Source organism: Aulostomus chinensis, chromosome 2, assembly GCF_037954235.1.
Source record: "Aulostomus chinensis isolate RoL2024-O1b breed Wild chromosome 2, RoL_Achi_v1.0, whole genome shotgun sequence".
NCBI lineage: Eukaryota > Metazoa > Chordata > Actinopteri > Syngnathiformes > Aulostomidae > Aulostomus > Aulostomus chinensis.
In genome coordinates, this window is record NC_141321.1 from 17,211,689 (window position 1) to 17,234,814 (window position 23,126).

At 41.1% G+C, this 23,126-nt stretch overlaps 1 protein-coding gene across 1 annotated transcript in view; it reads left to right on the forward strand.

The window, feature by feature from the left end:
• Window positions 1-23,126, forward strand: part of mybpc3 (myosin binding protein C3) — a 30,345-nt gene that overhangs the window by 2,179 nt on the left and 5,040 nt on the right. Inside the window, exons 2-27 of the mRNA XM_086181549.1 lie at window positions 3,737-3,943; window positions 4,237-4,314; window positions 4,709-4,857; window positions 5,544-5,661; window positions 5,788-5,836; window positions 6,732-6,770; window positions 8,387-8,446; window positions 9,511-9,534; window positions 9,723-9,886; window positions 9,970-10,102; window positions 10,278-10,280; window positions 10,398-10,522; window positions 10,601-10,706; window positions 12,735-12,901; window positions 14,047-14,212; window positions 14,288-14,394; window positions 14,502-14,531; window positions 15,698-15,837; window positions 16,951-17,110; window positions 17,220-17,324; window positions 17,433-17,621; window positions 19,805-19,939; window positions 20,043-20,210; window positions 20,960-21,048; window positions 21,349-21,544; window positions 21,634-21,773. Of these exons, the coding sequence (XP_086037675.1) occupies window positions 3,737-3,943; window positions 4,237-4,314; window positions 4,709-4,857; window positions 5,544-5,661; window positions 5,788-5,836; window positions 6,732-6,770; window positions 8,387-8,446; window positions 9,511-9,534; window positions 9,723-9,886; window positions 9,970-10,102; window positions 10,278-10,280; window positions 10,398-10,522; window positions 10,601-10,706; window positions 12,735-12,901; window positions 14,047-14,212; window positions 14,288-14,394; window positions 14,502-14,531; window positions 15,698-15,837; window positions 16,951-17,110; window positions 17,220-17,324; window positions 17,433-17,621; window positions 19,805-19,939; window positions 20,043-20,210; window positions 20,960-21,048; window positions 21,349-21,544; window positions 21,634-21,773 (3,047 nt within the window). The remainder of the gene's footprint in view (window positions 1-3,736; window positions 3,944-4,236; window positions 4,315-4,708; window positions 4,858-5,543; window positions 5,662-5,787; window positions 5,837-6,731; window positions 6,771-8,386; window positions 8,447-9,510; window positions 9,535-9,722; window positions 9,887-9,969; window positions 10,103-10,277; window positions 10,281-10,397; window positions 10,523-10,600; window positions 10,707-12,734; window positions 12,902-14,046; window positions 14,213-14,287; window positions 14,395-14,501; window positions 14,532-15,697; window positions 15,838-16,950; window positions 17,111-17,219; window positions 17,325-17,432; window positions 17,622-19,804; window positions 19,940-20,042; window positions 20,211-20,959; window positions 21,049-21,348; window positions 21,545-21,633; window positions 21,774-23,126) is intronic.

Sequence of the window (23,126 nt, forward strand, 5' to 3'; positions counted from 1 at the left end):
CACAGAAATAGAGTCAAGTTAATCCCTACGCTGTGATACCTGTTGGAGCTGAAGCACGACAGCGTCATTCATTAGTCCAGTTCATCCTATTTTTAAACTTACAGGATCGTCTTGGAAACCAGGGAGGGGTTTCATTTTCTAACTGAATCAAATAAACTTTACACCAACACTGTTGCTGCACGGTTGAGTCTTTTTAAAAAAGATATGAAAAAGAACTTCATGTAAATTTTGATTAAAATGAAATTGCTCGTATTTAGCTCCACCGTCCAGAACAAATGATTAAAACAAGGTGGGGATGTCCAAAAATCCACCAACGCATGATTTACCTCATTCCTTTATTATACATATATGTTGTAAACACATGACGCTACCTTAAAACACGTGTGTTTGTCACTGTTTTTTGGCAAAATAATACAAGTGTAGTGAGTTATTTACCAGTGAAATGGAGCAATGCTAAATTGGTGCTCGTTTATATGTTATTATTAACAAAATATCCATAATCATGTTTTAAAAATATGACAATCATCATCAACAGGTCCCACTCACAAGGATAACCGTGGAGTTGACTGGGAATCAAACATCTGTTTGATAGATTCGGATCATGAATTACATCAAGACCACCATACAACACAATCACAATTGCAATTACCTTCATAACTACAACCAGAAAGACAAGTTTTGAATTTTCGGTTGCATTTAAGCAGGGTGCAGTTTTGCTTAGCAGCAGCGCCCTCTGCTGATACAAGTAGTAAAATGCAGGACACTGGTGCATTTAAATTGCTTGCTTTGAGATTCACAGTACAGTACCACATTACTGAGACACGATATGAAGTGAAACATATGACTCTGACAGCAAAGTGGGACAAAAAAGGAACAGAGACATGTTTTTACGTCACTGAAGAATTTTGGTTTTGTGGGTTATCTGAGTTTCGAGCCAGGAATTTGGAACCATTGGAATGACAGAAACATCATTCTGTTGATCAAAAATCAGCTTACAACCGAAACTGTTTGTTTGAGCTTAAAATGTTGCACAGTGTTGCTTTAAATCTCCATTACAAGCCATATTTTGAATTCATTTTACAACACATCTCAGAATTTTAGAAATCAAGGAGCCGTGTGCTTGAGACTTCAGTACATCTTCCGTGTTTTTTAGTGATGAAAGCAGGGCGACACACAGGTAACCTCTGGCAGTCTGTTGTTTGAAATGTTTTGAGTGGAAGCAGTAGGAAGACGCAGTCACAGTCAAAGTCATTGTTTTTCTGTTAGCCCCGCCCAGTGTACTGAAACTGTTCAACATGCAGTTGTTGTTTTTTTATCTCTGTGCTGAAACGTTAAAGACTCTTCCTTCTTGTCATGCCCCCATCCTCCTCTTCTTCCTTCTTTAGGTATGTTTGATGAAAAGTATTCCGTAGTGAAGAGTTTGACAGTGTTTGACATGACGTTCCTCATAATATGAGATATAGAATCTATTATAATGGCTGCTTTCTCTTGAGGATGACATGATTCTGTAAAGGAGACATTAAAAACTCGAAATGACTTTGCTCTAAAGGTCTTTGGTTCTTATTTTGAGCTCGCCCTCCCTCTTCAGTTTCTGCATTTGCCAGGAAACCCAAGACGCAGGAAGCAGAAGAGGGGTCCTCAGTGGTCTTTGAAGCCCAGACCGAGAAGCCTGATGCTAAAGTAAAATGGCAGTGCAACTCAAAGGACATTGCTAGTGGCAACAAATATGTGATCACAGCCGATGGAAACAAGCACTCCCTCACTATAAAAGCTATTGCCAAGGAGGATGCCACTGTGTTTGCGGTTATTGCTGGGGGGTCAAAGGTCAAGTTTGAGCTGAGAGTCACATCAAAGACAGGTGGGAGACTTTGATGCTGCAGCTGTGCTTTTCACTGACAGGCCGTGAAGGCTATAACAAAGAGCACAAAGCAAAATGGAGGGTTTGATGCAGGAACCCACTGAGGCAGTAAATACTTGATGCACTGCATGAACTGGATGTTTCTGCACATGAACTCACATGTCTGACAGCTGCTTCACTCCACATCTCAGGGCCAGCTTTGTGTTGTCTTTAAGGAATGTTTTTACTTCAAGGAATGGATGGAGAAATTGTTTAATGTTACACGCAAAGTTGGATGACAAGCTCTGTGTCATGGTAATATTTTCTGTGTTGTTGCTAAGCGAACAAACTCGTATCTGATACTGACATCAGTCTTCTCATGGTGAAATGAATAATCATCTTTCCTGAAATGTCTGACATTCCTTGAAGTCATATTCACTTTAGATTCAGGTTTTTCAAGGACTTTTCTGAATCCATAAAGCACAATACGCTATGATGTTGATTCCCTGCTTATACGTCATTGCACCAAGTGATGTAATTCATGCAATAACCCTAAAATCTGCTGTCTTCTGATTGGCCAAATTCTGGAAGCCTGCTGAGAGGCTGTGGTCAATGGACATGTCTTGAGCAGATGTCCATATCATCACCTTCTTAAAATAATTGCTTCAGTCATCCATTCATCCATGCATCCATCCATCCATCCATCCATCCATCCATCCATCCATTTTCTACCGCTTATCCTGTTAAGGGTCACGGGGGGGCTGGAGCCTATCCCAGCAGCCTATAGGCGAGAGGTGGGGTTCACCCTGGACAGGTCACCAGTCCATCACAGGACCAACACATAGAGACAGACAACCATTCACACTCACAGTCACACCTACAGTCAATTTAGAGTATCAATCAGCCTCGTCCCCTCTTGATGTCTTTGGACTGTGGGAGGAAGCTGGAGTACCAGAGAGAACCCACACAGGAACAGGGAGAACATGCAGACTCACACAGAAAGATCCCATGCTGGAGCCGATTATTATATGAAGGTTACGATATTAAGATATCCGCTCTCAACATTATTGTCATCATCATCGCCGTTGTCATCGTTGTCATCATTGTTGTAACATTAGCTGTACGAAGACAACATCTTTATGTTGAGGGGCAGGGTCATGGGTTGTGTGACATAACAAGATATAAAATACAGCCAATCAGTGCTACAAGCCCCGCCCCTTTCACCTGCATCATCTCAGACCCTTTGAGCCCCCCCCCCCGACTCTGCACTGCACGTCCTTAATGCAGCAGCTATTCCTACACCACGTTTGACGTGGATCCTTTAAAGTTTATTTTAGAAATACATAAATGAAAATAATACCTGATAAATCTCCTTTAACTGAGTCGGTCTATTGAACGGCGGCCCACAGCTGTCTGGGTCTGGTACCAGAGCCACTCTGAGTCTATGTGAAGTGACCTTGACCCTCCACTGGTACATTATTTCCTCATGAGTAACCAGCACTTCACTGGTGCTCTAGATAGGAATGAGAGGCAACTGATAACATGTGGAAAATCAGTCAAAGATGATAAGACAAAAGAAATACTTATGAGATAAATGTTCCCCAAAGGATATTTTCACCCTGACAGAGACATTTCTGAAAATGTACCATGCAGATAAATTGGTTCAGTAGTTTAAAACATTACTTGGTACACTTGAAAATGTTCAAGTATTTTTTTAACGTGAAAAGGACAAACAAACAAATATCTCAAGGAAAAAGACTTTTGAAGCCCAGTTTTGTAGAAATATGACTGAAGTTTACTGTCTTTTGACTCTGTCTTCATGTGAGCTGATTATCGGTGTATTGTGGTTGTTGTATATCTGACTTGTGTCTGGTTCTTTCTGTGGGGATGATAACACAGAATCTCCAGCCAAGGCCCCTGCTGTGGCCCCTGCTGAGGCCCCAGATAAGGCCCTGGTGGCCCCTGCTGATCCCCCTGCTGATCCCCCTGCTGATGCCCCAGACAAGGCCCCCGTGGCCCTTGAAGAACAGACCCCTGCTCCGCCTGCAGCAGCACCCACAGCAGACGTAACTCCTGCTCCAGCACACGACACCCCTCCATCTGACGGTGAGCACCAGCAGCATTCACTCACTCATCACTTTTTTATTGTTTCATTCTATCATGATACAACAGTAAAGCTGTATTGCACATAATAACAAAGACATAATACGATATCATTAAAATGTTCTGCTTTGCCCCTCCCCTCTCCACTCACCCCCCCCCCCCCACACACACACACACACGAGTAGATGAGCCCTTCTGAGTCAATGTGGTCAATATTTACATGCTCTTTTTATAACAAGATGTTGTTTGATTTTGGTCTGAGCGCTTCTTTCTGCCATGAACATGTTGAATTTCAGACAGTCAGCCTCCAGACACCAGACAGGACCTGACTGGCCTCTTCACAGAGAAACCCCAGAGTGGAGGGGTCACCGTAGGTGAGCCCTCTGTCTGCCCGAATAACCTCAACCAAATGTGACAAAATAATCCAAAGTCCTTGATAGAAGCGCACATTCAGGTACCATCTATTATTTAACCAGTGGAGATTCCTGCTTCCAGAATGGCGTGTTTGTTTTTTCTCCAGTGGCCACAAAAATAAACTCAATTTTGAGTCAAAAGATTAGTATCATTTGGTTTTGCACGGAAAAAGGATTAAAGGAGGATGTATGTTAAGTTCACCTGCCAGGGCACCTCTGGGTTGACCTAAACGAGCCGAACTGGGACTCAAAGATACAGTGAAAGCATAAAATGTACATAAAATATTACAATAATGGTTGGTAGCTTAACATCTTAACTTATCTTAACACTAAATGATCTATTTTCTCTGTGCAGGTGAAAATATAATATTTGTGGCTAAAGTAAATGCTGAATCCCTGCTGAAGAAACCCACCGTCAAATGGTTCAAAGGGAAGTGGATGGACCTGGCCAGCAAGTCAGGAAAGCACCTGCAGCTGAGAGAGTCCTTCGACCGCAACACCAAGGTAGACCGGCTCTGCTCTACGCTAGTGACATGCGAACTCTTGCTTAACTTGAAGATGTGATGGCAAACGTTTCAACCTGAGACCTGAAGAAGCTGGAAGCACGTGGTAGCGTGTGGCTCTCGGGAGATCAGCAGAGGGGATAGTTTGGAAGTTGGGGAATTAGGAGGAGAAAAGGGGAGGGGGACAGGTCAAAAATGTGGTGTGTGATGACGTGGTTTTGTGAGTCTGTTGAGCTCTACTGGGGGAAGGAGCCCTTGCCTGGAGTTTCGTAGCTGCATTTGTTCTTTCTCCATTGATCTATTCAAGTTTTTCTTGAATTTGTTGGTCTTTATGCTCGAGCAAAGCATTTTTCTTTAGGCAACAGAGGTGTTTTGTAACTCTTACCTGTTTCCCCCTTTTGCAAATCGTTTCCTCAGCGCTTGTCACTTATCTAAATGACACGGTACGATACTTCAGTTTAAGACAGGAAACCGTGTCACCCATATCAATTTTATTTCAGGTTTTTAGGGAGAAATAAATGTAGAGGGAATATTTTTCAAATAAATATTTAGGAAAGCAGGGTGACTCTCAGCTGCACTGCAGGATAACCCCAAAATGACCGACGATAGTGTGATGAATGTTTGTTTTCTTGGTAGGAGATCCAAGTGCTCTGTAAACCCACTCTCATATCTCTGCAACCACCGCAGGTCCACACGTTTGAGATGCACATCCTGGGGGCCAAGCCAAACTTTGCTGGAGGGTACAGATGTGAAGTTTCTTCCAGAGACAAGTTTGACAGCTGTAATTTTGACTTGGTCGTTCATGGTGAGTGATGTTTTCCATGTTTACTCTCTGTTCTATTTATGGAGCAGGTATTAAGTCCTACTGATCTCATCTGTTTTATCACAAATGTTGAATTAAAATGATTTTTTTTCCTGTTCTGTATCCAAGAGGCTCGTGTCAGTGAAGGTTTCGACATAAGAACAGCTTTTAGGCGCACGTAAGTTGCTTTTAAAAAAAATGATTTTATGCTGTTGAAAAAGCACAATAGCTTTGGCCATGGTTCACATTTAAATACTGATCAATTTGTTTCATTTCTCCCAGTTCATATTCTCACTTTGGCATATTCCTTCAGTAGTATTATACGGCAGCAGGATATGACTTCATATCACTGTAGATTATTCCTGACCTCACACTCCAACAAACAATTTGAGATATATATATATATATTCATGTTTATGTTCTCTTTTCTCCTCTTTATTTATGAAATACTAACTCTAACACACTGATACTTGTACATAGGATCGCTTTGTAAGATATTACAGATGCAGAAATGTGACTGACTACATGACTTGTGGTTCTTTTTGATGTCCTAGTATTTAAAGAAGGGTTCATTCACCACATGATTTAATCTGCGCTCATTCATTGGTTCTCCCATTTGCAACGAGCGCAGCACATGTGCCAGACATCGCGGCAGTCACGCAGCACCGAGTGGGCACGTGCAGTTCTGATCAGAACTGGAAAGTCGGATTCTCGAGATGAAAAAATTTAAGATCTGTTTGAAATGATTAACACATTCATTTAGAACCAACGCTACGTCTCAGTTTGGATCAAATAGAAATTGAAGTCAGGTGCCAGTGTTGAATTAATGTGAGGAGGATATTCAAATGTATGCAACATCCAGTGCTTTTTATTGTGTATTTTAATATCTAAGAATGTAAGAGGAGTTGTGAGGACACATTCTGAATACAGACAGGTCATGAAAGAAATCCCAGCTCATATCGAGATGGGGGGGGGCAGCAAAAAATAGCAACTGTGATGGTGAATGGGGGGAGGGTTGCAGCAAATAGTGACATCTTATTTAAGGAATAACTGTGGACATGCTAACCTATTAGGGATGACGCTGGTAAGAAGAGAAGTGGACCATCAACAAGGTAGTAAAGGGGTTTGTTGCAACAATGGAGGCTCATATTCAAACTTTGAGGAGTCAGAGAAATAAGGACCAGGATCAGAGACCAGTGTTCTCTCCTGTGGCTTGTTTCTTCTCTGTGTTTGAGTCAAACAGAACCAGTGTTCTGGATGGTGCAGCCTCCAATCTGTTGAGTTTTTGACAGAAGAAACGCAGAAGGAAGAACCTGAGAGAGCTCAAGGTACAGTTAGAAAGAAATCAAAATGCCTTGATGCAGATGTAAACTACGGTGGTAGCTGTTATTATGCCAGCAATTGAGTCAAGCACATCTCAGTGTGTGGATATTTAATTTATTACACTAGCAAGTAACATATTGTAGCCATCAGCTCTCTCTGACCTCCTTCTGGGTCTCAATCAAAACAACAGAGCCAGCTGCACAAGCAGTTAGCCGGCAGCGTGAGCTTTGACAGCGGTTTGACTGTACTGAAGAAAGACACAGCTCTTCAGTAGCCAAGCTCTTCCAGAGTTGCCACATTGAGGAAGTGCAGTTATGGTGTGTTGTAACTGCACCACAAAAACATTGACTCACCTTCTAATCCTGCTGTTGGGTCGAAGTGAAAAGACACGCACACAGTCAAACACAGACCACGTCTCCATCCGTCACCCCACTGATGGGAGTGAAGGAACTCTCAGTAAACTGGAGTGATTTTTTTGGGGGGGGGGGGGGGGGGGGTCTTGTTTGGATGACTGTTGCTGCTTCTGGTCACAGATTAAAGATAAACTTTTTTTTCTTTAAATGTTTGATTTATTTCCGAGAGTCAGATGAGAAGATCGGCATGATTCATGTCTGAGTTCAATATGGAGCTGAGCTGCAGGAGCTAATTAACTTAGCTTCGCAGGAGTTTTATTACTGATGTCAGTGGGTAATAGTGAAATGCAGCTTCCTTAACTACAAAATGACATTTAAGCGATACATCACCCAAAACTGTGCATCTTTTTTGAGTAAAGTTAATCAGCATTAGATGTCACAAATTAGTGACTTTTTCATGAATCCAGAATTCAGAGAAAACGAGCCTCGTACTCGTTGCTGGAAGCAAACTGAGACCAAAAATTAGCAGCACTGAAACAATGCAAAACATCTCTTTACTCTCTGAAGCATCATCATCCAGTAAAATCCAAGTCTTCTTTGTCTTGTTGTATGCTCAAATTGTATATTGAATATTACTAATCAAACAAGTTTAAGGTTGAAATAAGATAAGGCATTGCTCGCAACTTCTTTTTTTAAATTCAGCTAAGCTAGTGAACGACTGCTTTAGCACCACAGCTAGCACACCAGCATAAGGGGTGATATCTTCTCATTATGTTATTTGAGAAGAAAAAAATCCTGTGATCAGTTCCTTTCAATACGGCAACAGCAGGATCTCCAATAAGCGTCTGTCACTGTTTTCACCTTCAACTCTGACACCTGCATCATCCCTCTCGCTCAGGGCTCGGGTGAACAGGATGTGTAACATTGTGATGGATATCACTTTATTTTGTTAAATAAATCCCACTAACATGCATCTTCTTTCTGGCTCAGTGAAGCAGCTCTCTGTACTGTTGATGTTGATGTTCTGTTGCTGGTGGCTGATATTTCTGCAGCAGCACAGAAGGAAACGAAGACTCTGGTGAACTGGACTTTAGCACCTTGTTAAAGAAGAGGTAGGAACACAATGATAATGGGTGACTGTGGATCTTACACCGATAGGAACAAAGGTTACGTCCTTCACCCATTATCACCTTCTTCTTCTTCTTCTTCTTCTTCTTCTTCTTCTTCTTCTTCTTCTTCTCCCTGTGACTTGCCTTGGATCGTCTGGTGTCCTCAGAGAGTAAGCAGCTTCTGCAAACTGAGAGTTACTTTAACTCATGAAACTAACTTGACCACAAAATAGCCTGAAGATTAACACACTGAACATTGATGGGCGGTGACCAGATGAGTGATTTCACCAGAAAATAATCTTCCCACCATTACATTGCTGTGTTCATGTAAAATAAAGATATGCTTTATTTTACATGAAAGTAACATTTTCACAAATATATCAAGTACAATATCAATAACACGATCGACGTCCTATCTTATCTAGTCATGTATTCCAATAATTCACAGTATTTCCCATCTCACTCGTGCAACATTGAAGCAAACCCACCTGATGACCTTATTTCCTTTCACCCTATTAATTGTCCATGATAGCAAAGAGTTCACTTGCAAAAAAAAAGATTTTTTAAAACAGGTGAACAATAAATAATATAAAATGTATTTCCTTATTTGATTATCATATTTATATCGTATGAACTCATTTCCATATCGTGAATTTGTATTATAAGTTTCTATTTATATATAGTTTAGTTCATATTTTCCCAATTCCTTCATCTGTTTTCATTTTATTCATATTACTGATGAATTTAAGAATTGACCCCCCCCCCCCCCACCCCATGAAGCATCTTCCTCACTTCCCAGTTTTGAGTCTAAACACACCAAAGGTCCCTTCACACACTTTTACCAGATGATTACTCGCATCAGTTCAAAACCAAACTGGTCCCCTAAACAAAGCTGGCTAACATTGGCTTCATGGTTGACTGACATTAACATTATTAATATTGTATTGAATTTGATCTGAATGCATATTCCTAATATGCTGAATGAACTGCTTTTGAAATGCTGTGATTTGACTTATCTGGTTTGTTTTGGTATCTTGGCCTCTTGGGTTCTTCTTCTGAATGAGCAGCAGTTTCGTAAAAACCTCAAATCGGTAAGGAACTACTGAGAGGACATCTGGGTGTCGCAGGACAACATTGTGTTTGCATGCATCTTAATTGAAAATTGTCAGTTATAATTGGTCATTTATTGATAGATACCTTATGTAGTATGATAGATACCTCACAAGTCTCTACTGACACAACACCGGTTCTAACTGTTATTATTTCTCTGGCCTGTTAGAGCTGCGCCGGTCATCAGCGAGCCTGAACTGGATGTGTGGGATATTCTCAGCCACGCTCCTGCTTCAGAATATGAGAAGATCGCCTTCCAGTATGGCATCACTGACCTGCGAGGCATGCTCAAAAGATTGAAGAAGATGAAGAAGGAACAGAAGAAGAGTGCAGGTGCCTGCGGTGTTTCAACTTGATTGAACAAACGTAAAGGTTCAGGTCAAACAGTGGTTGACCCTCAGCTGCTCTGAATTTAGCTTTCCTGAAGAAGTTGGATCCTGCCTACCAGGTGACAAAGGGACATAAAATAAAACTAGCGGTTGAGGTGGCTAATGATGACATCGAGGTGAAGTGGAAGAAGAACGGACAAGACATTCAACCCACTGGAAGGTTTAATTTTCACTTTCACGTCTTTAATTTGTGCAACATGAAATTGTCAACAAAGACAAGCAATGACTGACATATCGGTTTAAATTAATTTCATTCTTGTTGTTGTTTTTTTGGGCCTCTGCTTTGATGTGTATGTGGATGACATCCCGATGTGAACATGTTATTGCATCACCAGCAAGTAAGTATCCAGAAATAAATTCAATTCCTCAAGATCGAAGCAGCTGAGCTGGTTCCCCGTACGTCCAAAGAAAAAGTGTATTTGCAAAGAGTTGAAGTCACCGTATTCTTTGTTAAGGTACATTTTCGAGAATGTTGGAAACATGCGCTACCTCACCATCAACCACTGCTCCTTGGCAGATGATGCAGCATACTGCTGCACGGTGGGGGACGAGAAATGCACCACTGAGCTTTTTGTTAAAGGTGCGTAAAGCTCAGAGGAATTTACACAAGGTGTGCACGAGCTGAAGGAACCATCGGGATGTTGTGTTTCCTCTCCAGAGCCTCCTGTTCTGATAATGAAGAACCTGGAGGATCAGATGGTCATGAAGGGTGAGCGGGTGGAGTTCATGTGTGAGGTCTCAGAGGAGGGAGCCAATGCCAAATGGTGAGAGATTCTTATTTACATAATTTAGTTGTTTATAGTCGTGGCTCATCAATCTAAAGAGCAAAAAACCCTGAAATTTATTGTTACATTATCATTATTTAATGTGATATTACAGCCCCAGAAGCAGATCATGGAGTGATGTTGCAGAAAAAAAAGCAAAATAATGTGACAGTATAAAGAGTCTTCCTTTTGAAGTAGGGATAGAAGTACAGATACTTGTTTATAAAAGACTCAGTACAGATTCAACCTCATTTCTGAGGTTAAAGTAAAAGTAAAGACTCTTAAATATAAAGGCACATCAGTGGCCCATTGAAAGACATTTCTACTAGCAATTTTTTGCAATTCCAAGTAACTTTAGATAATGCTGCATACACATGTTGCTATCATATCATCAGATATCATATCATATACAAAGAAGCATAAAATATCACATTAAAATTCAGATAAACTAAAAGCAACATACTACAATTTAATTCCTTCCAATGTTCAAATCAGTTTTAAATTTCAGGAAACCAACTTGAAATATCAAGTTCAACACAAGAACATTCTTCAAACTCTGCCCTAAATGTGGCAGTTTAAACGTTGCTACACCGATAGACACACAGATTTATTTTTTTTTTGGATTCATTTTGGTTGGAATTGATCTCGATTTAGGAGGGCCTGCAGTGATTCATTTCAATTCAGTTATAGGAGTTAAAGTAAAAATGTAACTAAAATACTCATGTAAACCACAGATATATGGAAGAAGTCTCCATAAGTAATATTGAAGTATTTTACAATATTTCTGCTTTAAAAGGGAAAAACTTTTTGCATTCATTGCTTCTCAATGCTTTAAATGAGAGACAAAATCCAAGGGAGTTTTTTTCAGTTAAAAACAATCTCATCAAGTAAAAGAATAAATACATGAAAATGTAAATTTGAAGCAGAAATTTAATTGGTCCTTGGAACACCTGATGGTTGGCATTTGAGTTTGTCAAGTCTGCAGACCTTTGAGCACGTCTCCGAGACGGACTGAAGTGTGTGTGTGAGCTGTAAATTATTACCTGGATGAAAAGGTCAGGTCACCGTTGTCGTATGTCTCATGTGACCTTTATCTGAAGGAGAAAAGTTGCTACAAATGTGGACGGGTTATCACTTGAGCCCGACATCATTTTCTTGGAACCTAGTGAGATTCAACCAGTGATTATGAAACTGTAATGAAGAAATGTAACATGCGGAGGATGGGAGGTGTTGAATGATGGAGGTCGTAAATATACTAAAAAGGAGAAATATTTCTTGATGAAGCTAGTATGCTAACGTGTGAGAGTGTATGTGACGTCTTATCATATTAAAGTGCATGGTTGTTCATTTCAAGTTTTCTTCTTTCAAATAAAGCTGTTTTAATCCTCATCATGCCACCAAAGCTATAGTATATATATATATATATATATATATACATATATATATATATATATATATATATATATATATATATTCAAAGTTTCGTATATATATTCAGAGTTTCATTCAATATATTCAGAGTTTCATTCAATATATTCAGATTTTCTTATATATATTCAGAGTTTATTTCAATATATTCAGAGTTTCGTATATATATTCAGAGTTTCATTCAAGATATTCAGAGTTTCATTCAATATATTCAGAGTTTCATTCAATATATTCAGAGGTTCACTCAATATATTCAAAGATTAATTTCCTGAACGGCATGCCATAATATATATATATATATATATATGTGTGTGTGTGTGTGTGTGTGTGTGTGTGTGTGTGTGTGTGTGTGTGTGTGTGTGTGTGTGTGTGTGTGTATATGTGTGTATGTATATATATATATATATATATATATATATATATATATATATATATATATATATATATATATATATATACACACATATACATATACATGTATTGCTGTGGTAACAATGCCAGATGCAGCTTTCTAACCTGTTAACTAGCTCTTAAATCCATGTGTTTACTGTGTTTACTGCGTTGCATTGCTACTGGTTGAGGTGTGGAATATCTGTGCAGGGAGAAAGACGGTGTGGAACTGACCAGAGACGAATCTTTCAAGTATCGCTTCAAGAAAGACGGCTGCAAACACGTTCTGATCATCAATGAAGCCTCCAAAGAAGACTGTGGCCACTACAGGATTAAAACAAATGGTGGCGAGTCTGTGGCAGAGCTCCTGGTGCAGGGTGAGTGTGTCAGTCACGCATCTGCTATGAGTACAGCATGAACCACTTTGTGATGGACTCTCCAAGTGCACATTCCCACGCTCTGCCAGTACAGTAGTTGTATGGCCTTGCCTCTCCCAGTATGCCGTCTATCTTTGGCTCTTGCCATCGCCCACACCACTCTGCCAAGGTTGCTGTGTAGATCCACGTGCCAGCTAAAGTTAGGATGTGGGCTGTAATTCACCTGAATGGTGCAAGTCTTTGCTCCCCTCCTCTTTATTTAATGTATTGTTGCTACGCTTGTTATTGTTTAGTCAGCAGCAGTTAAGCTGAAACTTTTTCTCTACTGTGTGTAACAATACCTTATGATCTAAAACGGATTCTTCAGTTGACCCTCTAGTTCCATGTCATGTCCATGTCAGACTGGGTCACAGATATCTTCACGTGTGATACATGATGTCCTTTTAGACATGTTTAGTGGGACTGACTTTTAATTGAAACTCTTTGTGGCCACCAAAAAACATTTTATCGAAGTTATCATGCAGCAGCGCTTCATCTGAATGATGACTGTCTTAAATGTGAATGTATGTACTTCCTTTTATTTTTGCATCTTACATTCAAGTGATGATACAGTATGTGTGAAGAATTTATTTCTGTTTCTCGCTCCTGGTCTCAGTCCAGGTTATCTGGCGTGTTAATCGAAGCTGCCAAGAATCAGCACCAACAGCACCACTCCAATTATAATGCCGTTCCACTTTATTTGCTCTCCCTGACAGCAAGCTGACGTAAAACTCCTTTAACCTTTACAAGGAGCTTGGTGTTAGTTATCGTTTCCAGATAACAATTTCTTAGGAGCAACTTTAAGAATCCCTGGGTATATTATTTCTTGTGATGTACAGTAATAGCTCAAGGCTTCTGCGTCTGGTCTCCATGTTCTTCCACTTTATTTACAAGTGTAAATCCAATTAACTATTTTTCGTGTTGCTATGATACAACACACAAAGGCACCCAAAGATAAAGAAGACCTCACACTCACACATATCATTACTGTTACATACAACAGTTGCATCTATTTTTATGCATCTTCATTCTATTGTACTCCGTCAGTCTGTCCCATCTCATCTAACGTCTGACGGCAGCCATCTTTTTTTGTTTGGACCTTACAGAGAAAGAACTCGAGGTGTACCAGAGCATCGCTGACCTCACCGTCAAGGCCAAGGATCAAGCGGTTTTCAAGTGCGAGGTGTCAGATGAGAACGTGAGAGGCACCTGGTACAAGAACGGAGTGGAAGTCAAGCCTGATGGCAGAATCAACATAACCCATATTGGCAGGTGAGGATGCTTCTTCATTAAATCTGCTGCAAAGAGGCCAGAACTCTTCAGCTTTTTCAAATTTGAACCTTTTAGGATCCACAAACTGACCATTGATAATGTCAAACCTGAGGATGAGGGAGACTACACTTTTGTGCCAGACGGCTACGCTTTCAACCTTTCCGCCAAACTCAATTTCTTGGGTAAATTTGATGTTTTTACTTTACATGTCAGTTAAAAATCATAATCCCATAAATCATCCGATTCTCATGAATTTATCATGGTCAATCTCTTCTTTTTTTTTTCCTAGAGGTGAAGATTGATTTTGTGCCTCGTCAAGGTACCACAAATTACATCTTGCTGTGTTATGTAGACCAGGGGTCAGTAGTTAGTTAGGTTGTTGGTTAGGTTGTTATCAGGTGCAGCGGAAAGCAGCTCCTATGTGTTTGTGTTCATTTGCTTTAATATGTGTGACAATAAGAAGAGTGCATCACCATTTAGAGCGAGAGAGAGAGAGAGCGAGAGAGAGAGAGAGAGAGAGAGAGAGCTCTTTAGATATCCATAGATAGACATAGTTATAGATATAGATATACACATTCTGCATGACTAGAGGTAATTTCTGCTACATTTGTGTCTCTGAAGACAAAATATGTCATGACCAAACATTTAGATTAATTAAATTTACTTCCTGTTAAGTCCACAAAGCCCTGGACTCATCATAGAGAGACAGAAAAAGACTCTCTGAGGTCCCAACAAAACTAATGCTATAGCAGCATCTCAGCTAACCTCCTCAGGAGACACTGGTGACTGTGTTCACATGCTATATATCATATTGCTGTGTTACATGGAATGTGATAATATTCTGATTGCATACTAATGTAAACACCTTCCATAACACGTTTAAGATTACGGAGATGGGAATTGCTTAACTGTTGCTGAAACAATCCACGCATTCATGTTGCCATAACGACCTGGAGGATATGTGAAGTTGTATTTTTGTAAATCCGTTGCATTAACTGACTGCATTTGAGACTACTTGTGGGTTACTTTTAATGCAGGATCATGTAAATCTATCAGCTTCATGAAGTAAACAAAAAAATAAAAGATCTAAGTAAAAGATACAACTTGTTCCCATAATTTGTGGCCACAACATGTATCTTGTTCCCACAAATAGAAGCAACGAATGAGTGTGGGAACAAGTTATCAAATTACTTCATGGTCACAAATTGTTGGAACAAGTTAGATCTCATCGCCACAAAACATTATGTCCCTGCTCTCTATGACCTGTGTGGGGCTAAATTTCAGAATCACACAGGTCAGGTCACTCCTCCAAAAACCAACCTTTGTGTGGGGACAGTATTTAATGTAACACAGACATATTCTCTCTCACTTATACAGAAATTCTATGAAAGTTCAGATGGCAACTATGAAAGTCAAAACTAACTGAAATGTTCTATACCAGCAGAAATGTAGGTGTCCTTTCAACCATTTGTCTCACTTGGTCAGACCCTCCTAAGATCCACTTAGACTGTATGGGCAGCACAGCCGACTCGACCATCGTGGTGGTGGCCGGCAACAAACTGCGTCTGGATGTTCCGATCACTGGAGACCCGGCGCCCATGGTCATCTGGACCAAAGGAGAGAAGGTAAAACACACAAAGACGTGAGTGTATTCAGCGGGTGGAAGAGCACTGCAGGTAAGGTGTGAAGAAACCACTGGAATTGACCATTTAGGACATAAAATAACTATGAAGTAGCACAGATTGTGAATATTATTACTAAAGTCTGCAGTTCTGCTTGCTAATAACTGTAGAACTGACCTTAGTCATTGATTAATTCTGACTGTTTTGTGGCTCGCTCTCTTCTAAAGGAGAAAGATATACAGTAAGTCCTCTCTGTTTTGGATGGGTTTCACTGCTATACTCTGCTCAAATGTAGGTTAGATCTGTAAAACCTGACGGAGAAGAGAAAGGAGAGCCGGCGTCCTCTTGGACCATGACCAGCGAGAGTGTAAGCACGCATGTCTTGTGTGTGTCCATTTGTTGTTTGCTTGTTTCTTCTGCATCCAAGCAGCAGCGAGTGGCCTGAGTATCTGCCGCACCGCTCATCCCTCCTCAAGCATGTTGTTTTTCAACCTTCGCTCATGTGGACATTTTAAATCTTTGACTCTTCTCCTTGGCACCACTTGCTCATGGTAGCATCCAAATACCCCACCCCCCCACCCCCCACCCATGACGATTCAATTATTCTTCCCTTTGAAAAAGTAATGCATGCAGTCATCAGAGCACAAGTGGACTGACTGGATTCTGCAACAATTTGATTAAAAAACCCTGTGTGTTGTATTGATTCATTGCTTTGCAAGGATGAACACATGCAGACAGCAGATGTTTTGATTTGAATGTCAAGTTCAAGTCCAAAGCTGCACGTGGGGTTATCCAGTATCCATCTGTGCTCACCAGGTAAGGGCATGTTCTTAATGTTCTTCATCAGACGTACTTGTGAGGAAACAGACAGTAAGTGTATTTTTTGTGTAGAAACTTTCATTAATCAATTCTGATGCCCCAAAATATAAGAAATGATTGATGAAAGGGAATCTGAGGAAAGTGTGGTGATCGCTTCTTAACTGCCGGATGATAAAACTGCAACGTTCCCCTGCTGGTACTTGCTGTAAGTTTGCTGCTTGCCTGCAGGTTCTGGATGGTTGACTTTTTTTTTCTCTCTTACTGGAAATGAACTCAGCTGTGGTTCTCCCGGTGCAGGTAGTCACAGAGGGAGACGGCAGGGTCCATGTCGAAACCACCAAAGGCCACTGTGTCTTCACCATCGAGGGGGCCGAGAGGCAGGATGAGGGGATGTACTCTGTTGTGGTTCGTAACCCAGCTGGAGAGGACACTGCTGATATCAATGTGAAAGTTGTTGGTGAGAAATCAGTCAGCAAAATACTACACAATACTGCTCTTCATATTGCAATTGATAGTGTAAAGATGTGTGATTTTGTCTTCTGATGACTTGAATATCATTTCCCCAGATGTTCCAGATCCTCCTCAGGCTCCCAAAATCCTCAGCGTGGGAGAGGACTCCTGTGTTGTCCAGTGGGACCCCCCTCTTTTTGATGGTGGACAGCCGATCATTGGTAAAACTTAACTAACACGAAGCTTGATTTTCAAATAAGTAGATCAAATCTTTGACAAAAATTATGATCAAACTTCTCAAACTAAACCACATGATTTTTAATGTTCAGGCTATGTGCTGGAGAGAAAGAAGAAGAAGAGTTACCGGTGGATGAGATTGAACTTTGACCCCTACACTGAGATGACCTATGAGGCCAAGCGGATGATTGAAGGTGTGGAGTATGAGATGCGAGTCTACGCTGTCAACAGTATCGGCATGTCTCGTCACAGTCCAGCCTCACAGCCTTTTGTACCGGTCGGTGAGTCTTCCTCCAGTGTCTTCCTGTGTTCATCCTTACACAGCAGTGACTCAACACAACACACAGGGGTTTTTTTAAAAATTCAAGTTGTTGCAGAATCTATTCAGTCCATTTGTTTTCTGATGACTGCATGCATTACTTTTACAATAGGTAAAATAATTGCATCGTCATGGGGTGGGTGGTGGTGGGGGGTGGAGGTGTAACATTAACTGTGTGGTTGTTGCATTTATCTCCTCTGATAAACCATCCACAGAAGGACTGTCAAGTTTGCCTGGATTTAAAAGACAAAAATTAAAATTTCAGTTTTTTTTTTATCTTCTTCTTTACTTTTTTTTTAAAAATTTTGTTATTTATGATTTTGTTGAACAAATACATTTAAAAAGAGTAGTTACAATATATGTTAGTGTGTTAGGGTCCTGGCCTGAACCCCCTCCAGGCATCGGTTAAGTCAGAACCACTACTCCCTGGACCTGACCATTACTGGGCTCTGAGCTGTGAGCCAGAATTCTTGTGCTGAGCGTTTCTGGGCTCTTAAATTGCTGACAAGTCCTGCTAATAGTTGAAAAACCACCAGTATGACCCACTTGGCTTCACTGGGAGCTGAAAAGTTCCTTCTTAATGGTCCTCTATGCTATTCTATACTTTTCTTCTTCAGACTTTACTGTGCTTTGTGAAAGAATCCCTCCCTTGATCTCCCGTGTATTCCTGCTTTGCGTGTTTCTGCGTGTATAAGTACAGTACTCCTTGACATGCTGACACGTGGCTGTCATGTTGGAATTGCACACACTGAAGAGACATGATGTTAATCTCGGACTGAGTGATGGGCTAACCCTCAGCTGTCTCTCACTGATGTTCATCTTTCCACTTGTTGATATGGGAAAGTACAGTAAGTCGTACCGCAGACGGTTCGTTTGGCAGCTGATCAGCAAATTTAAGTCAAATTCCTGGCTTTAAGAGTCGTTGCTAAGATCAGAAGCTTGATCAGTCCTTCCCTGGAGGTTGCCACAGGAGACATTGGTGTCTCAGGGAGAGGGAATGCACAGGTTTGAGGATGTGTGTCAGAAGAGGAGAACTTATAATACCTTCAGCCATCAAAAGGACTGAGACATGCTGAAGAATGACCAAGCAGCTGAAGCCAGAGGCAGAGGAGAAACTAGAGCAATGGAAGCTAACGTCTCCCACAACCTGTTCCTGGAGGCGTGATACGTCAGAACTGTTTTGTTGGCTGAGGTTGATCATGTGTCCACACTCAGTAATCGCGTCACTGGAGAAGGATTTCATTACTGTAATACCTCGTACATTTGTAGCCCCTCGTACAAATGATACCACATGTTGGGATGAAACCGCAGACCTGCTGAATTTACAGTAGATATGCCATGTATGAGCATTGTGAACTACATGTGAATATAGACTGTAGAAGAGAACTGGACAGACATGAAGCCATCTTAAAGTTGTATTCTTTCTTATGGCCACCGGGGGGGAGGGGGAGGGGGGACCCCACTGGTCTGAAAAAGAATCTGACTGTTGTTTATGAGCAGATGACCCAGCATCATATGTAGTTTCTCTCAGTTCTCTGATAGGACATAAATCAAGATACAGACGCTCTTTCCTCTCATCCAAATATGGTCATGTCTGGTTGCAGCACATTAAGATGACGATAATAAAAATAACAAAGTTAAGGCTTTAAATCAGGAGACGGCATACCAGCGGATGATGTCACTCTTTTTATGCAGTCTGTGACTTCCTGTGATTTCTCATTCTCAGGATTTAATTTCTGAGATAATAAATACTTTATTGGCAATTAAAAATTAAAAAAGAAAACACTTCAAATCTAGAAAAACAAAAAGCTTATTACCAGCAGTTGTGTATCCCACATGACAATGCCACTGAGACTGTTTACTCACATTAATAAGTCAAGCTGAACACAGTGTGTGTCATCAATATTTCTGCATTACTCACTAAATTGGAGGAGAAACCTGAATTTACCCCTCGTTCCTGCGTGATTTATGAGGAAGCTGCTGTTGCTTGGACGAGTTGTGCAGCTTCTGTTCCTGCTGCTGCAAAGTTTAGTAAAGTTTTCATATCCGATGTCATCCTCTTTGACTCACTTCCTCTGAAACAGTTGCCGTAATGCTCTAAATGACTAACAGGGTCCATTTCATTCCCCTTTGCGTCTCTTTCAGCCCCGACAAGTGCGCCCATCGGACTATGCGTGGAGGACATCAATGACACTTCCATCTCACTAAAATGGCGGACACCTGAGAGGATTGGCGCCGCTGAACTTGAGGGTTATGGGGTTGAGTACTGCAAGGAGGGCAGTAAGTGCTGGAGCCAAACTTCTGCACGCTTCTGATAAGGATTTTTTGTCTTCATAGAGTATATTACAACTTTATTGTCATTTGCTGTATTACCTGGCCGCAGCTGACGAGTGGATACCAGCCATTCAGGGTCTGACGGAGAGAACATCGGCGATCGTCCGAGGCCTCACCACCGGAGACAGACTGCAGTTTCGTGTCCGGGCCTACAACATGGCGGGTCCCAGTGCTCCTGCCACTCTGGCTCAGCCCATCACCATCAGAGAGATCATGCGTAAATATGATTGGATGAATTCCTTAGGATGATTTTCTGCTCCCCAGGAATGAAGGCGACATCAAAACTGATTTGTTATGAGACTGAACATATCTGATACCACACATACTGCTGTTTCTGAGTGCTAGAAAGCATTCAAACCTCTGCCAAGGAGGCTTCATGATACAGAATCAAATCTGTAAATAAATTGCCTTCCAAGATGCTAAAGATAGGTTCCAGAATTCAGTCTAGAACATCTTTGGGTGCTTTCCCTCTGGTCTGAATGTGTGACTTCAACACATTTCATCAAAATGTCAGAGATATCAACCACAATATCAAACTTTGGTGTTCTTTTGTCCAGAAACCAGAATACGATCCAGATGACTGTTCTTCTCTCAGACATTTCACATGGATACAAGGAATTTGATCAAAACTCGTTCAACATCTTGAGAAAAATATGGTTAATAGAACATCAAGGATCTACAATTTAAGCCACATCACTTCCAAAAGTGACCCATTTGTTTCTTGTAAAATGACGTAACTTTCCACCAAATTTAATCAAAATCCACGGATTCATTTTTGAGACATCCTGCGAACAACACACACACACACACACACACAAACACACACACACACACACACACACACACACTAGTAATCATGTTAGCTCTTTGGCAGAGGTCTCAGACATTTCTCAGAACATCTGTCCTGAACTCATGAACTATTTTTCAGTCATGTCTTTTATATTTCATGTGTGTTCTCTTGCACAGAACGTCCTAAAATTTGGCTGCCTAGAAACCTCCGACAGACTGTCATCAAGAAAGTTGGCGACACCGTCAACCTCATGATTCCATTCCAGGTGCTGCATGCCTTAAAGGCTAGAGCTTTCTATGCTAATGTAGATAAGCAGACTGAAGCATGACAGGTTACAGAGGCGAGAACAACTGGAGAAGTAATGTTTTTACTGACATCATGTTAATGTGTAATTTTATCTGAAATGTTTGGGCAGAGACAAAGAGGAAATTTCATTCCAAACCACTCAATTTGTGGCATTTTCCTCACAGATCTTCTTTGGGAATCAAAATAAAAACTCAAAACCAAAAATTGACACACAGCAATTTCAGCTGAAATACATCTTCCTTCCTGTCTCGTGTGCAAGGGTAAGCCCAGGCCTCAGGTGACGTGGAGCAAAGACGGGGAGCCTCTAAGCCAGAAACTTGCCAGCGTGAGGAACAGCGAGGCAGACACCATCCTCTTCATCCGTACGACAGAGAAGACCCACTCGGGGAGGTACGACCTCCACGTGCAGATTGAGAACGTGGAAGATACAGCGAGTGTCACGCTGCAGATTGTTGGTGAGCAGATCTGGAGGTGTACTAAGCAGGATAATCTGTGGATTAATGCATGCTTGTTAGTTCATCAGAGTGTGTTTTCCCCTCTGCAGATGTCCCGGGACCCCCCGTGGCCCTGCAGATCATTGACATCTGGGGATTCAATGTTGCGCTAGACTGGAAGCCTCCGAGGGACAACGGCAACTGTGAAATAATCGGCTACAACGTTCAGAAAGCTGACAAAAAGACCATGGTAACACACAGACTCAAGATCTCAGGAAATCTAAAGATAAGATAAATCAATCCATTAAGAAAGAAAACCAAGTCTCTCTCAAAATCCCAAATTGAATACCTCAAAGACCTTTATTGAAAAAAAATCATTAGAAGAACAGCTGGATGGATGGATGATGGATTATGGATGGATTTAAATTCAAACATGTTAAAATGAGATTATTGAAAAAGAAGGCCTATTCCAGCAGCAAAACTAATATAGGTAATAACTTTCTGCTACTTGTTTGAAAAGTAAACATTCACCAAAACCAGAGGAGCAAAATAAACAGACAAGTTTGATAATATCTCCGAACTATCAGAAAGGTCCCTGACTGTTGTGTGTTCTGTTCACCGACTGGAACCAGAGTCAGAGGTTGACCCACAGTTGTGACACTGGTGAATACAAACTTGAGCTCCAGAGTTCCACGTGAAGCCCTGTGTGTCATCAGCGCTGGTGGATCACTCATCAGCTGCAGGCTGACATCTGAGCTGCTGCTCCATCTTCCTATCAGCATCAACCAGTGTGTCTGCACATGAATGCCATGCCAACGCTGCGGGATATTTTAGCTTCCCCTGTGACACATTTACTGTAATCAGCCGATGCTGAGAACGCCATCTCCCCTCTCTGTGGGCCAGCACAGATGCATTATGGGTCTGTTTATTAGAGATGCGAGTGCCACCACCTTGAGCTGCCAGGAACCGAGGCAGCCAGGAATGTCCTAATCTTATCTGGGTGACCTTGACCTGGTCTGGACTGTCTGCATAGTGACGCAGGAGCATTGTTCTTCCGCCCGATGCCGATGGCTCAAGTTCCCCCTGTGGTTGCTATGAGATCCAATTAATTCACTTGCATCTCTTTATAGCAGCCGGGGGGGGGGGGGGGGGTACTATCATGTTGCATAAGACAATACACAATGAACCTGTTAAATATCAGACATATTATGTATAAATATATACACTCTGTCTGCAATTATACAACTTTATTTTCAAATATAGATGAGGAGATGTGGCTGAATCAGAGCTAAATTAAATCTCAGAGTCGATTAACGTGGGCTGAAATAGTTTAAAGCTTTCCAGACATAAATCGAAAGTCTGATATGACGCCAGACATTACCGACCTTCCGCTTTGTTGATTTATTAAATGCTTTCAGCCTAGTGTGTGATATTTAAAGAGAAATTTAGGAACGTCTCAATTCACCAACAAACTTGTTTGATTTGTCATGATCAAACTTACCAGAGGAACATGTACGATTCATTTACATTTCTTTGTTAGATGAGGAGATGGTGAGACGTTACTCATCAACTTGGAAAAGTCAAGGAACTTGAGGATGTTGGC